General features: G+C 48.0%; 1 protein-coding gene across 1 annotated transcript in view; it reads right to left on the bottom strand.

The window, feature by feature from the left end:
- Positions 1 to 16,978, bottom strand: part of LOC137630513 (histone-lysine N-methyltransferase SUV39H2-like) — a 103,504-nt gene that overhangs the window by 21,522 nt on the left and 65,004 nt on the right. Inside the window, exon 8 of the mRNA XM_068362021.1 lies at positions 3,761 to 3,895. Coding sequence (XP_068218122.1) covers positions 3,761 to 3,895 — 135 coding nt within the window. The remainder of the gene's footprint in view (positions 1 to 3,760; positions 3,896 to 16,978) is intronic.

Genomic DNA, 16,978 nt, shown 5'->3' on the forward strand with positions numbered 1-16,978 from the left:
CAATCAAGGAAGTTGAACACTTCAAATGCCCTATAGATGCCTTTGAGGAGATGGTCAAACTCAGACATAGACCATAGGATCTTTGTCCTTCTCATAGCCAAGCGACGAGAAGAGTCCACTAAACTCGAGAAGTCGCCTTGGGCAGAAGCAGGAACTCCCAAGCCTAGGACCTCTCCTGTCTCATACCATATGCTGGACTTGGAAGCTAATCTGGCCGGGGGAAAAGCGAAGCCTGTTTTGCCTAGAACTCTTTTAGATTGCATCCACACACATTAACTTTAATGCTCTCTTTGAAGAGCGAGAGAGAACCATCTTAGCAAAATTCGATGCTCTTGCTGTTATTCCCAAGGTAAACTCCGATGGAGTTGAACGTTGAGCTACAGGAGCAAAGTGATACGGAAATAATTCCGTAAAAACCAACATAATCTTTTTGAGATCTACAGAGTGTTGAGGCGTTTTATTCTCTTCCTCTTCCGAGACAACCTCCAAAGGCTCATCCAGAGAGGAATGATCATCCAGTTCTTCTTCCATACAAATTCCAGTCGCTGTAACGTCTTGTTCCGAAAGGTGTCACATGCGAGCATAAGCGTCAGCAGCGCGGTGCGCGCGATCAAGTCGTTCGGTATGTTTGTCCACCTGACGATCGCTAATATTACGCTCGACGTCACGTTCGTGCGCAAGTCAAACCGTATCAGACTGACGTTGGCCGTCATGGTATATTTGATGTTCGACGTCACGTTTAGTTTGGCGCGCGACGCCACGCTCAACTGCCTGGCGCTTGTCGCCGCGCCTGGAATGATGACGCTCTGCGTCACGCTTGACCGCTTGACGTTTGTTATCAACAGAAGCAGAAACTGTATGAGAAATAGCAGTCTTATCACGCTGTTCAACATTGTGTATGTTGGTAGGCCGCCTATGCAACAACGCGTCATGATCGGAATCATGACGAACCACCGCTTTACTAACAGCAGGCTGATAAGACTGCATAAAAGATGAGAGCTGCTGCTTCATGTCTAGCAGCATAGCCCAATTAGGATCAACCTTAGGCAACACAGGTGTAGAAACTTCTATAGCGAACTCGCCTTCCTCAATGCTTGAATAACTTTCCACATTATCAGATGGAACCCAGTCTGGTGGAAGCAGCGGTGCATGTACCGTAACACCAGATTCAGGGACGAGCTCTGACTCAGTCTGAAGTAAACCTTTGTCAACCTGCGACATCCTGTCAGGATGTTTCGGAGGAGAACCTTCAACAGACGAATGAAAACGCTCTGGCGAATCCCAATGGCTGCAGCCAGTCGCTTGCGGTAACGGATTGCGCCTCTGCGCCACTACATCCGCTTTTCTCTTCAGAGGTCTGGAAGCATGACGCCAGACCTTGCAAAGCGAAGTGTCATCCGAAGATGAAGACAAAAAACTAACCTCACCTTTCCTATGGTGAGGTGAGCGACCTGTGAAGCGACAACAGGAACGCTCGAGATGACGTCTGCGCGAGCGATAACGCCTCTCGTTCCCTTTCGCCGATCGACATTACTTATCCCATGGGTTCGAGAGCTTGAGAGGTCTAAGGCTAGGTGAACGACAGGTTCGCGCAGACGCACACTAACACTTTTAAGTTGGTTAACGTAGGACATGAGTTGGTTTCTGTCCGCCGCGAGCGATTCTACCCTTACGCCAAGAGCTTGAATCGCTGTCATCATATCTTTCATCGTAGGTTCAGATGACACAGTATTAAGGTTTGGACTACCACTACAGGGGAAGAATTAGGTTCAATGATATTAGAAGCAGATAAATCTCTAGATCGAGAAGAACTACGCCTAACTCTATCCCTCTCTAATTTGCGAAAGTAGCGTTCAAAAGCTAACCACTCACTCTCGGACAATGAAATACATTCTCGACATCGTTCTTCATATACACAAATTTTACCCCTACATTTAGCACAAAAAGAATGGGGATCAAAAGAGGATTTTGGAAGCAGAGTCTTACACCCTTTCACACACTTCCTCTATGAAGGAGAGGGGTCGGTCATATTGAAATTTAAACAGATAAAAAACAAGGGTAAAAAAATAATCCAAATCCAACAGGTATTCAAGAGAATCCGAAAGTGAGTCCAATAATGCGAAAGCCAATAACCAAAAAACATTGTACATCACCAAGATCACTGTCAAATTCAAGGTAGTTAGCGAGTGAATTCCTAACGATGTTGCCAAAATGGTGGCAGGAGAAAATCTGGTGCTGGATGGAATAGTTCGGCCTAGTTCCCGTGGTGGGGCTAGTGTACACCTGGCAACTCTATCTACGATTGCAGCGAGTTTTTTAATTTCTGCCGGACGTCAGGGACTAAAACCATTGTTATATAACCAGAGGGCAAGTTAAATGTTTAAAACAGCTATTTACTTTACTTTTATACAAACAAAAAATAAGATATATTTTATATCAATACTGATGTGTGCTATACTTAGCCACACCATGGTCATCACTACAACATGAAACCTAACATAGGAAGCAGGAGTGTTAAATTCCTGTATTTTGAACTGAAACCCATTCCTGGGAAGGGGAAGATTTGTTACAGCTATGCTCTTCCTACGAGACCATGCAGCAGAGTGATAAGTGTCAGTCTCAGCTTGATTCCAGAAAGAGCAGGGTGTTGAGACTTGTTTCCCAAGGGGAAGCACTAAATCCACGTGGAGTTTCAATGATCGTAAGCACATGTAAAGCAAACAAAATAAGTGAACTGCTTTGACTGAAAACCAAGTAAGAATGGGAAGGTCCCTAGTCATAATCTGGTCCTGAAGTGTGTGAGGATTTTGCGCCAAAGATCAGTCTTGGAGCACCAGAAAACTCTGTGCGCTTAGAAAAAACTAGCTGTCAAGGTAGCACTGAACAGAAGTATGAGACTTGAACATTCCGTTCTCTGAAGCACAAGCAGATTTAGATAGTCTAGCAACATCCGATCTTATTATGACCACATTTATCCATAAGCTTCCAGGGAGTATGATAATAGGACAGATAAAGGGCGGCATCTTTTTATCTTGATCGAGGAGCAAAGGTTTGGCCTCAGACAGAAGATGAAAAAAGAGAGAGAGAGAGAGAGAGAGAGAGAGAGAGAGAGAGAGAGAGAGAGAGAGAGAGAGAGAGAGACTTGGGTTCTGTTGGAGTAAGGCTGGTATATCTCAATTGGATAGGCATAGGGATGAGGTAGTATGAGTCAGAACAGGTGTGAGGAATGAATTAGCAGCTACAGTGTATATGAAAGTGTTGAGGTGGTTTGGCTATGTAAAGAGGATGGAAAATGGTAATCTAAGAAAATGATGAATGGAAGAGTTGATGAGAGAAGTTCAAGGTCTAAGAGGATGGATGGAGTGAAGAAAGCCCTAGGTGCCAGGAGGAAAGCTGTGAGACGCAAAAGAATATGCAAGAGGAGAAATGAACAGTGAACAATTGTCTCAGTTCTGGTGTACCTTGCTGCTATGTTGGGGTGATCATTGAGGTAGCAGTAGTAGAGAAGTCAGTATATAAAAAGCTTTATACGGTGCAAGATACGGGAGGGTGGGCTGTGCCATCCTAGCATTATCAAGCAAACTCAGCCAAGACCCTCTTCAGATAAGGAAGAACAAGGACAAAAATCTCCTATTGGAAGTCGGCTACCTCCCAAAATTAGGGGAAGTGCCATGGTAGGTATTAAAGATAACCAATCTTGTATTCACCACGCAATTGTAAAAAAAAAAAACAAATGAATATCAAAACACTATGTACTTACTCTTAATCTACCATGCTTGTTGTATGCAAACCACGAGTTACTCTGCGAAGCACAACATGAATTCCGGCTACTGAAGCAATCTGTGCACTCACACCCACACAAAGGGTCATTTGGAACTGTCACTCCCTGTCCATCCTGAAATGAGATAATTTCACTAGAACATATAATTTCTTCTTAATACAAAAGCTTAAATCATATTCTAACAGAAAATCAGCATAAATGACCCTCTATGTTAGGATGCCACAAAACTCAAAATCAATCAATAAAATAAAAAATTAGTACAATTTCCAAGGTAATTGGAACTATAAAACAATACCTGAATGTTCTGAGAAAAAATCACAAATATTAAGTAATTTGTATTTTTCCTAACAGTACTTACCTCGAACTACTTTCTTAGGAGTATCTGGGATCTCCTCCCAACAGACCAGAGTTTTGTGTAGTTTACCCTAGTCCCGTTTTCTATGAGGGGTAACCTCAGGCGGAGTGATACGCGCCCTGAGGTTAACCCCAGGTCAGAGAGCATGCTTGCTCAGGTCTCGACCTCAAGTAAGTTCTTGATACCTTAGGTATCTATGAAGTCCAGCAAGGCACTCGGGGTACGATGGGCGGGCCATTACCCAAAAGGAGTTCAAGGTAAGTACTGTTAGGAAAAATACAAATTACTTAAAATTGGTGATTTGTTCCAACACAGAGTACTTACCTCGAACTACTTTCTTAGGAGACTTATACCTTAGGAGGTGGGAGTGTCCTTCAGGACCTAGAGACCGTGATGAGTATAGAAGAGGAACCTAGGCAGGAGACTAGGTTCTGCTGACCACAAGGAAAACATGAGAAAATAGGGAAAACTACGCAAAAAACCATCTTAGTGTCTAAGTAACTCACTTCTGCAAGAATCCTAGGAGACATGTCCTTCCAATGATAGTGTATCCAATGGCAGTTTCAGGGGGCTACTTGAGTCATTTCCGGTAAGGGAATAGGGGAAGGAAGAACAAGGGGGCTCAGGAAGGAACTTGTGTCTCTTGGACTTACTACCCGCAGTTACCACTGGGGCTACACCTTTAAACTGTTTGGAGCACGGAAATGACAGGACCGAGTGAGAACCCGTCCAGGGACTTTCTCGAGTAGTCCTTCAAGTAGTGAGCCATAAAGGTCGACTGGCTAGACCAAGTAGCTGCCCTCAGGATTTGGCCCAGTGCCACGTTTTCTCAAACGCCAATGAAGTACTTAGACCCCTAATGTCGTGGGGTCTGGGCTTTCCTGGAAGGGGGACCCCTGCACTACCGTAGACCCTGACGATCACCTGCCGTAGCCAGAGGGAGATAGTGTTCTTGGAGACTGGCTTCTTCAAAGTCCTGAGGAAAACAAACTGACTCTTGATCTCGGGTCGAAGCCTAGCTGTCCTCTCTAAATACTTCCATACTGCCCTAACAGGGCACAACAGCAAGGCCCTCGGGTTGTCCAAACGAGGGATAGCTGGCCCTGAGGACCCTTCAACTTTGGGGTCCCAAACAGCTGGATTCTGAGTCTTGGCTACGAAGGAGGGTAAGAATCTGAAGGTAGCTTCTTGCCAGTCCTTCGAGTGTGAGATCTCGTACGACAGGCCATGAATCTCACCTACTCTTTTGCTGATGCCAGATCTAACAAAAAGACTGCCTTGAGGGTGAGCTCATTGTCTGGAATGTCTTTGAGAGGCTCGAAGGGAGGTTCCAAAAGCATCTTCAGTACCCTAGCCATATCCCCCTGGAGCACCTTAGCGGCTTGGGGGAACACGACTGCTCGAAGCTCTTGATGAGCATCGAGATATGTCTGGAGGCAACTAGGTCAATGCCCTTCAGGAGGAAGACTTGGCCCAGCACTTCCCGGACTCCTATAATGGCTGGAATGGACGTGCCCACTTCGTCCCGGAGATAGACCAGGAAGTCTGCTATCTCGTGAATGGAGGCCCCTAACGGCATGATGTTCTTCGAGGAGCACTCCTTAGAAATGGTACCCCCCTTCGCCTGGTACACCGCGATTGATGAACGCCTCAGATACCCCGACATCCTCGATTCCGTCAATGACGAATATCCTTCCTTTCTCAGGAGACGCTCGATAACCTCCACGCATGAAGGCGGAGAGACCGAGGGTTTTCGTGGAACCTTTGTAAGTGAGGCTGCCGGAGAAGGTCTGGTCTGTCTGGAAGTGGCCAAGGTGGAAAGCGTGCCAGTTCCATTAGATCCGCGAACCACTCACTCTCCAGCCACCATGAGCTACCAAAGTAATCCACAGGTTGGCCGTTCATCTCACCCTGTGAGGACCTGTCTGAGCATCCCGAAGGGTGGGAAGGTGTAAACGTCGAGGTTGTCCCAAGGGTGTTGGAAGGCGTCCTCGAACGCTGCTACTGGATCTGGCACAGGAGAACAAAACACGGGGAGCTGTGCGTTTAGTCTCGTGGCGAAGAGGTCTATCACCGGCGAACCCCACTTCAGGAAGAGGGTTTTGGCCACTTCTGGGTGTAGGGACCACTCGGGGCCTACCACTTGACCCATCCTGCTGAGGCCGTCGTCCAGGACGTTCCTCTTCCCCGGATTGAACCTGGCTGAAAAAATTGATTTGTTCCACTTCGGCCCATTCTAGGAACTCCATCGTGAGACTGCACCGTTCCTTCGACTTCAGTCCTCCTTGCTTTTTCACGTAGGCCACCACCGTGGCGTTGCCGCACATCGGAGCCACAGTGTTTCCCCGGGGTAGATGGACGAACTCTAAGCACACCCTTTGTACGGCCATCATCTCCAGCACGTTTATGTGCAGGTTCATCTCCTCGATTTCCCATTTTCCTTTTGCCTTTTTGTCGAGAAGATGGGCACCCCAGCCCTTCTTGGACGCGTTCATGAACAGGAGCATCTCCGGAGGGTCGGTTGCGAAGGGCATTCCCTTGAGGATGTTCGTTCTGACGTGCCACCACTCCAGGACTTCCTTCGTCTCCGGGACACCGGGACTATCTTATGCGGGGAGTCCTATCAGTCTTTGCCAGTCCTTGGCTCTCCTGGGCTGGCCCGACAGGAAGGGCCAGAGTATCTGTTCTAGGTTGTCCAGTCTCTCCGCGGAGGGGAAGGCCCTCGCCAACGGGGAATCTAGGATCATCCCTAGGTAGGTCATCCTGGTGGAGGGTATCAGCTGGGACTTCTCCAGGTTGATGATGATACTCAAGAAGTTGCAGAACTTCAGGAGCTTCGCTCCTTGCTCCCTCAGTACTTCCTCTGAGGCTGAAACCAACAACCAGTCATCTAGGTATCAAATCAAGCGGACGCCCTGTTCGTGTGCCCAGGTTGAAACTGTTGCGAAGACCCTCGTGAAGCCCTGAGGGGGTGTCGACAGTCCGAAGCAAAGGGTTTTGAGTTGCAATGTTTGGGTACTCCATTTTACCCTTAGGTACTTCCTGCTGGAGGGATGGACAGGGACCTGGAAGTAGGCATCTTTGAGGTCTATGGTCATCATGAAGTCCTCCTCCTTCAAGGCCGCTCGGACCGACTTCGGAGTGTCCATCTTGAAGTCGGTCTTCCACATGAATTCGTTGAGGGCTGAGAGGTCTATGACCAGTCTCCAGCCCCCTGTCGCCTTCTCCACCAGGAAGAGCCTGCTGTAGAACCCTGGACCCGGGTTCTTGACTGGTTCTACTGCTCCTTTCGCCAGCATTGCCGAGCCTTCTTCCTGCAATGCTGCTACTCTCAAGGGGTCCTTGGGTGCCAACCACTCCGCCTGTTGATCTGGGATCAGAGGTGGGGGTCCGCTAGGAAGGGCAACCTGTACACCTCCTTTAGTACTGCTACGGTCCACAGATCTGCTCCGTGGTCCCACCATGCTTGCCAAGATCGCTTGAGGTATTCCCCCACCTGAGGCGTCGGCAGGAGTAGGGGGCCTCCCCTCCTACCTCCTTCGAGAGGCGCGGCCGGAATGCCCTCTCCTGGAGCCAGAGTAGGACGGTCTGAAGGCTAACTGTGGAGTCGAAGCTCCTCTACAGGGGGGCAATGCAAGGTAAAGATTACGTGTGCCAACTTCTACATCCGACGGGTGGACGGAGTCGAAGAGACACTGGGCAAAGATGCGGGGGGCCTCTCCAGCGGCCACTGAGGCAGGCACTGGAGAGGCAAGAACCCTGTTCGCCCACTTTGCCTTCGTCACGGATGGAGCCGTCGGGACGGGGATAGCCGTCATGGGTCTACCCCCTCCCGGGGAAATCCGTGGGGTGTAAGAACCCTGCCATGTCAGCGGCCGCCTCCGATCCTTGGATGGGGTTGGCCGGGACGATGCACGGCTGGCTCCATCACGGATGGAGCCGCCGGGACGGAGGTAGCCGTCATGGGTGTGTCAGCGGCCACCTCCGATGCTTGGATGGGGCTGGCTGGGACGATGGGTCTACCCCATCTCGAGGAATCCGTGGGGGTGTGAGTACCCTGGTATACCAGCGGTTGACCACGAAGCCCGAATGGAGCTGTCGTGGTACCGGGTATGGATGCCATGCTGCCGGGTCGAGCCAGCGGTTGCCTCCGCTGGACGGAGGGAGCTCCTGTGGAGATCCATGGAGCTGCGGGCTTCCCCGTGCTGGCTGGTTGGTTCCTTCGTTCAGGGCGGGCCATCGAAGAACTGGAGGCTGGGACAAGGCTGCCAGTCCGAGGGGGCAACTCTCTCCGCTGGGCGGGAGAAGTCAGAACCTTCGCGGGCTAATGCCTGTCGACCGAGACCTGGTGCGATGACTTCCGTCGATGATTGGGTCTGCTGGAGGAGACGTACCGCGAGGATGTCGAAGGAGCTCTAGGGAGCCAGCCAGTGAGGGCCTCTGCTGCACGGGGGTATCAACCAACCTGCTGAGGCCCGAGAGCCAGTCCTCATCCGTCGCGGGCTTCGGTTTGTCTAGCCTGTGGTAGCGTCTGATGAGAGCTAGTACTTTTCTCTACGCGGATGCCTCGTCCGCTGAGCCTTCCGTGCTATCTCCTAGGCCTTCCATTGGATGCTCTTCTGCCTGAGAAGGAGCACCTACAACGGGGGGCCCCGTTTGGGGTGAAGGCCTCCTTTGTCATGATACGACTTCGGCGGTTCTGGATGGAGGACGGGCATCGCCACTGGGACAGAGGCCTCTGTCCTGGACTTGTCCCTCCCCACGGAGGACCAAACTGCTGCGGGCTTCCTCGTGGTTGCTGGTTGTCTTTCATGTTCTGGCCGGCCTGTCGAAGTCTTGAAGGCTGGGACACGGCTGCCAGACCGAAAGTGCGACTCTCCGCTGGGCAGGAGTCGGAACCTTCACGGACTTATACCGGTCTACCGGAGCCTGAAGTGAGGATTCCCTCCGACGTTCGAACCTGCTGTAGGTGACGTACTTCGGAGCGGGAGAACAAGCCCTTGGGAGCCAGCCAGAGGTACCCGGAACTGCTGAAGCTCCCAGGAGATGGCTGCGTAGGATGGCGACAAGCACCCATTCCTCCCTAGGGAACGTCTTCTTCTGTGCCTCCTTCTGGGGGATCTAGTGTGCCTCCTGGCGTGGGAAAATCTGGAACAGGAACGAGAACGGGACCTCTCTCACCTCCTCTACTGGTCCCTCAGAGCTCCATCCTCCGAGGAGAAAGAGAATGACTCGAAAAAGGAGCCCGAAGATTTGTAGGGCCACACCAAAGGTTCCGAGTCGTCCCGCGTCGCTGGTGGTTCCTAGCGTCACTCCGTAGGTGACGAAGGCTCCAGGAAGACGGGAGGGAGCGTTGCTGAAAGCGCTGGGGGAGAGCGAGGTAACTTCTTGCTGGGGAACCACGCCTCGAACTCTTCCTCCAGTCTCATGGGCGACCCGAAGGACATACTAGGTGGCGCCCATGCGAGGGGATCCGATGATGGCGAGTCCTCCTTCTCGGCGTCTCCCCCGGCTACAGACGTACCTGAAATACATGCCTATGAAGCTGGGGAAGAGGTTGCAGCAGCCTTTCTCCACGTAGGATCGTCGGAAGAGACGGGGCCCGCTGGCACCAGGACTCCGTCCTCCGAACACACTCCCGTCTTTCCCTCAGGCCCCCCACTTGCCTGGACCAACAAAACATCCCCACTAGCAGAAATCTCAGACTCCTGGGGAAGAGCAATGGGCCTCTTCCCCGCAACTGACTTACCTCGTCCCCTATTCTGGGTAGGGGAAGGTGGCTGAGAAGCTCTACCCGACGAGGCATCGGGAAAAGTAAGCGGCGAGGAGAGGCTCGGCTTCCTATGTGACCTCTTGGACACCTTCTTCTTCTTGGAGCCGTAGCGCACCCACTGCACCTTGTTCCAGGACACGTGGCTGTAGGAGAACATAAGCTGCCCCTACACGACGAACACAGAGGGAAAGGATGGGAAAGGGTATAGAATGAACACAATGGGACCATGTAGGGACCGCGTGAGACACAAAGGGTCGCACTGGGTAAGGAGAGAGCGTCGAGATGTTATCGCGACGCGACCAGAGAACTTACTGGAGGTCGTGACCTGAGCAAGCATGCTCTCTGACCCGGGGTTAGCCTCAGGGCGCGTACCACTCCGCCTGAGGTTACCCCTCATAGAAAATGGGACTAGGGTAAACTACACAAAACTCTGGTCGGTTGGGAGGAGATCCCAGATGCCCCTGAGAAAGTAGTTCGAGGTAAGTACTCCGTGTTGGAACAATCAGAAGTTTAATCATTAAATTTTTTATATCTACAGTATATTCACCTGCTAATAATTGATTTCAATTACTATATACAGTACACATGATCACATTGCTTCTCTAGAAACTTGGTTTATTGATGTTTACCCCAAAAAAATTCTCTAACAAATTTTCCCATTTTCTTGCTTTTCAAAAAGATTCCTGGCACCAGTAAAGTGATGAGACAATACAGCGGTTAATAATAAGTAGCGCGCTAAGTTTGCCATTCTTCAGTTTCTAAATTGAAAGTATTCCCTATTCCTTGACATCACAAGTTAGTAAGGTGGGGGGTGGCCATGTAATAAGAACATCAGGTATATATAAAAATATTTTTTTTTTCTTTATTTCTGTGGACCTTCCCTGATATTCATATTGCTAACTCCCACACTCAGATAGAGTTGGACACCACCGAAGTTATAAAAGATAGGTCAACAAAAATTTATAATTAAAACCTAATTAAGATTATAGACTCAATAGGCATAGAATTTAATGAACATCTCAAAAACCATTTATTAGGGTTACAGATGGTTTTTCTAACATTATTTGAAATATAAAAAAAATCTATAACTTAATTTTGTTCAAAAGAATTAGAAGACCACAGCATCAGCCACTACAGAACCTAAGTCAATAATCTTGATAAGAAAATCAGAATTTCCCAAGATAATGCCAATCTAGCACTAGACTGGTACTTTCTTGAACTGTCCATAAAATTCTTTCCAATGTAATTTTTCTACGAAAATTAACCCTTCTGCCCCTAATGGATGTACTGGTATGTTTCACAAAACTCATCCCTTAACCCACATGGACGTACCAGTACGTCCTTAAAAAAAAAAAAAAAAAAAAAAAAAAAAAAAAAAAAAAAAAAAAAAAAAAACCTATTTGCATTTTTTTTTTATTTTTGCATATTTTTGATACCTTTATGAGAAACTTCGGGCATTTTCCAAAATAATGAGACGAACCTGACCTCTCTCTGACAAAAAGTAAGGCTGTCAGCGCAATCTAAAAAAAATATTGCAAAACGTGCTTGAAAAAGAAAAACGCCTGGGGGTTAGGGGTTGGAAAGTTCCAAATAGCGTTGGGCGTAAAAGGGTTAAGTGATGTAGGATTACTCCTAAAATATAGAACCTTAATCTTCATGGTTTATATAAGTATTAGATCCAAAGGAGGAGAGTTCCTCAGCCCAAAACCTTTAACAAGAATACACTGCCTTTTTGACAGAGGTTGAATTGACAAGAGTTCCTGAGCCCAAAACCTTCAACAAAAAAATACACTGCCTTTCTGACAGGTCGAATCGACAAGAGTTCCTGAGCTATAACCTTCAACAAGAAAATACACTGCCTTTAATATGATTTCATATGCTGTTAACCCTCCAAATGGTAGATATTTGAACTACCATAGAAAATGCCAATGCTTAGCTCTTAAAGTTAGCTAACTAATATAAAAGTCACGGTCCATAGTTCGTTCACTAGGATTTATGTTATGTTAACGATTACTGAAAGTGCATCTTAACATGATTTTTTTGGGGCTAAAGCCATGTCGTCTTGATGGAAGGTTCCTATAGGTAGCTTTCTAAGGGATATTTGGCTACAGTGATATTCCCAGAGAATTTGACCTTTAGGTCTCCAGAATTCCAACGCATGGCGCGAATATCCTTAAATTTTCTTAAGGATATCGCATAAAATCAGGGAACGTATATCTTGATACGACACATGGCAATCTTCACCCCGAATAGCGTTTTCACTTCAAGGGGGAAAGTGGCTAAACTGAAGGGGAGCCGTTGTCAAGGTTACCCTTCCTCCCATACTATTACATGGCTCCAAGATGGTGTTCATTCCTTATTTGGTAGCAATCTCGCGTGGTGGTTTTCCCTGTTATCTAAAGTTCTTGATCATTTTTGAGAGGATTTAATATGCAATCCTCAGCTCCTGCCTCACAGTGAAATTAGTATAATTTAATGTGTTTTATGGAGCGAGGCCTGTCACCGGAGGCGCCATGTTGGGCGCTGTCGTTCGTCATGCATGCTTTATTTAGTCAGCAGAACGACATTCCTGGTTTTTAGCTTTAATGAATTATGGCTATTTAGGCACAATTATACAAGTGAAGATATGATTATGCATATAAATTTCCTCTTTCTCATGTGTCGATTGTATACATTAGAGTTTCGGTGATTTAGGTAACCGAGATCTTGCCCCGCGCTAGGCTTCCTAGCCTTGGCACTTTAGTATACTTTCATACATTATCCCTGTTTACCCTTGTGTATCGTTTTATCAATTCAACAGGACATAGTATATCTCCTAGAATTAATTATATAACTCGATACTTGTCTCCTGTGGAGATTTAAGGGTAATCTCTCTTTCCCTCTGAGTGCCGCCATAGGCGACAACCCTATCTTAGTCTCGCCATAGAGTAGTACACTCCGGCTTAACTAAGCTAGTGTTTTCTGTCTCCCACCCTTGCCGGCGACTATCCCAGCTTGGGTTCTCGATAGAACCTCAGAGTATTTATTCTTTATGCCGGCGGCTGAGCTGCAGGGTGAGTATTCATCCCCCTGTCAGCTTATAGTTGCCGGTGTAGGAGGTTTAGCGTCCCTAGGCCGTACCAGAGGTGGTAGCATACTGCTGCCACCTTCTCCCCTGCGGTCTAGATGACAAGTCTTGTTTCGGCAGACCCTAGGCTGAAGAATGAATATTCTTCTGCCGCTTAGGATGGCGCCGATATTGAAATGAAGTTTCATTTTGGTTTGGAAATGGAGGCAATCCTGCCGCCATCTCCAAACACTTTGGGCAGACCCTAGGCTGAAGAATAGATATTCTTCTGCCGCCTGGGATGGCGGCGATATTGAAATGAAGTTTCAACCCTGTCTAGGAATGGCGGCAATCCTGCCGCCATCTCCTAACACTATAAACAAGACTCTTTCCCTGCCCCCCTCTGTCCTTTTACGATAGCCTAGCTATCGAGATTCTGTGGCCGTTGTCCTTCATTCTCCCCGCTTGCCGGGTAGATTGTAGTTCCGGTCGGGTTCCTACCTAGGCGGCTTGATAACCTCTCTGACTTTCCCCTACGGACGCAAGGCTCCGGGAAAGGTTGTACCAGCTGTGACGGCTGCCGGTGGGAGACCCCCTTGTCTTGAGTGTTTTTCAGTCCTCTCTTGGACTGCCTTCCACATCCCTGAATCCGGAAGTACCGGCAACAGAGTTGTGAATGGGTGGAAGCTTGAATGATTCATTCTCCCTTTCCATTTGAACCCTCATTCGGGAAGAAGGCAGTAAATTTTTATACCCAAACCCTTATTTGACTGTAGATACATCAATAAGGCAGCCCATCATTCCATGCTTTCTCTCTTTCTGTCGGCTAGTGCCGCCAGGTACTACCCCAGCCGGCGGTGTGCCGGCTGGTTCTGTGCCGCCAGGTACTGACCCAGCCGGCAACATGCGGGTTGAACTGGTGCCGCCAGGTGCTAGCCTAGCCAGCAACATTCTGGCTGAACTACAGTATATTATTATACAGTAGCCAGTATATTTTTAGTATAGTATATACTGCAGACAGAAAACTATAGTATAAATTATACAGAAGTTTAATTTTCCAACATACCCTGTGTGGCCTGTCACAGTCTATTGTTGAGACCAATTCCACATGAAAGGAAGTATTCCTTCAATATACTGAGAGGAATCAGTATATTCATTTACCCCACAATATTAAAACCTTTAAAGAAAGGTTAGTGCTAGTATACACTTATCCTGTTCCACAGGTAGAACTCCTTCTATATTTAATATTGGGGGAAGTCTCAGCAATTGGCTGGATATGCGACAAAGTATGTCTTTCCTATTTCCTTTCTAGCTTACTATCCTAAGCTATAATGGTTTAACTACTAATAATTTGCATAACCTGTTTATCAAGAAGTGATAAACAACCGCATACTCATTTTTTTTCCTTTCTTTACGGGAGGAACCTAAAATGAAGTGTGAGGCAATCTTCTGGAACCACAGGAGTAGGAACTTCTGTGGTCACAAGACGTGTAGGTCTCAAGCTGTCTGCACCATTACCTCCGAAACCCTGCGGTACTGGGACCCCCAGAAATGCAAAGTTTGCTTGGCCTTGGTGGCCGAAGGTTTCGATGACCCCAAGTCAGCAGAGTCGAGGGATGCAGTGCGAGAGAAGCTGCGCAAGTGGGTAAGAGGGTTCAAAAAGAAATCTCCGGGACCGTACCTACATAATGAAAGAATGCATAACTTGCTGTTCCCTAAAGCATGGAGTAGTTCATATGAAGAGAATAAGAGGAAGTTTTGGAAAGAAGTGAAGAGAGTAAGGAAGGCTGGCTCAAGAATTAAAGAGACAGTGAAAGATAGAAATGGAAGGTTGTTAAAAGGAAAGGAGGCAAGGAAAAGGTGGGTGGAATATTTTGAAAGTTTACAGAATGTTGAGGATAATAGGGAGGCAGATATAATTGCTATTGCAGGTGTTGAGGTGCCGGTGATGGGAGATGAGAATGAGACAGAGATTACAAGAGAGGAAGTGAAGAGAGCACTAGATGAAACAAGAGTAGGAAAAGCATCTGGTATGGATGGTGTGAGAGCTGAGATGTTGAAGGAAGGGGGTGTGACTGTACTTGAATGGTTGGTGAGATTGTTTAATATGACAAATTCGTAGGTAATTTGTATTTTTCCTAACTATACAAACCTTAGCTATTTAATATGGGTTATTACTTTCGGCGTAGCTGAAATGACGAGCCATTAGAATTTTAACAAGGGTTTACTACCCCACCGCTAGTTAGCGGGGGGTAAGGAGGGTAGCCTGCTAACCCCACCCCCTCCCCCTCACACACACCTGTGCTGAGTTCACTTTGCTTAGAGGTAGGACTTCACGGGGGATAGGGCTGGCAGGCAAGTTTGATTGAATGGCTAAGGTTTGTACAGTTAGGAAAAATACTAATTACCTATGAATTTGTCATTTGTTCCGTAACTGAAATACAAACCAGGCTATTTAATATGGGTGACTCACCCCTTAGGTAGGGTGGTAAGTCCCAGCCAGTACTGGCTTTTGGGTTTGCCCGGGGACTCAGTATCTGAGTGTGTCAGCACTACACAATAAGGAGTCCCTGCACCTCGCTAGAACCTTGCTACGCAAGGGCTGCGTCCTACATAATCTGTGTGTGAAGGTATGAAGTGTGACTCGTCCTAGGAAGTTGACCTGTAGTCCTTTAGATGGGAACTTTAGGCTAGGACTCTCCCAATACCACCTAGTCAGGTTATGGGGACGTGACAGTATCAGGTTAATACTAGGAACACAAGGAAACATGGTTTACCTGCAGTGGTTCGAGGTCAGATGTGCAGAGAACAAAGGATGTTGCTTTCCCCAAGAGAGGGGAGGATGAAGAAAAGAATAAGGGCCAGACATACCTTTTCATTCATGCAGACTAAGACTGGGTAACAATGCCCTCAACCTTCTGCTACTTGTCCATTAAGGAGCCTGAAGTTTTAAACCAGCTGTTGTTCAGCCACCACAGGGCAGATAGAAAACGTATAGAGCCTCCTGTAGGTCACGTCTTGCAGGTAGTGGGCTGTGAAGGTCGTCTGACGCTTCCACACCCCAGCTTGGAGCACCTGCGTCACTGAAAAGATTTTCTTGAAGGCCAGGGACGTAGCTACGCTCCTGACGTCATGTGCTCTAGGGCGACGTGACGGAAGAGGGTCTGGATTCAGAGACAGATGGATCACCCTACGAATCCATGCCAAGATGGTGTTGTCGCTCATCACCACCACGGAGTGACCCGCCAGGTATTGTTGGAACTGTTGAAGGGCCAGGAATACGGCCTTCATTTCTAGCAGATTTATATGGAGGCACTTTTCTGATTCTGACCACAGGCCTGAGGTCCTGCATTGCAGAATGTGGACCCCCCACCCTTTCTTTGAGGCGTCCGAAAACAGCATCAAATCCGGGGGGAGGACGAGAAGATCCACTCCTCTTCGTAGGTTCTCGTCTGTCACCCACCACTTAAGGTCAGTCTGTTCCGCAGGACCCATAGGGATCATGACGTCAAGGGAATCGTAACTCTAATTCCACCGAGACTTGCGTCGCCATTGGAGGGATCTCATCCTGAGGCGACCGTTGGGAACTAGACGAGCCAAGGATGAGAGGTGACCGAGTAGACGTAACCACGATTGGGCTGGTAGTTCTTCTCGTCTGAGGAAAGGCTCTGCAACCCTCCTCAGCCTTGCTATCCTGTCGTCTGATGGGAAGGCTTTGTGGAGATTGGTGTCTATGATCATGCCTAGATATACCAGTCTTTGAGTGGGAAGCAGAGAGGAAGTCCCAGAAGTTTGTCTCGGTGTCGAAGAAGGGCTGACTCCGAGTCTGCTACGATCAGCCAGTCGTCCAGATAACGGAGGAGACGGATGCCGATCCTGTGTGCCCACGACGATATTAGGGTGAACACTCTGGTGAAAACCTGTGGTGCTGTGGAGAGACCGAAACACAGCACCTTGAACTGGTAAACCTTGTTGTCTATGCTGAATCTTAAGTACTTCCTTGAAGGCGGATGGACTGAGATC

Source organism: Palaemon carinicauda, chromosome 38, assembly GCF_036898095.1.
Source record: "Palaemon carinicauda isolate YSFRI2023 chromosome 38, ASM3689809v2, whole genome shotgun sequence".
NCBI lineage: Eukaryota > Metazoa > Arthropoda > Malacostraca > Decapoda > Palaemonidae > Palaemon > Palaemon carinicauda.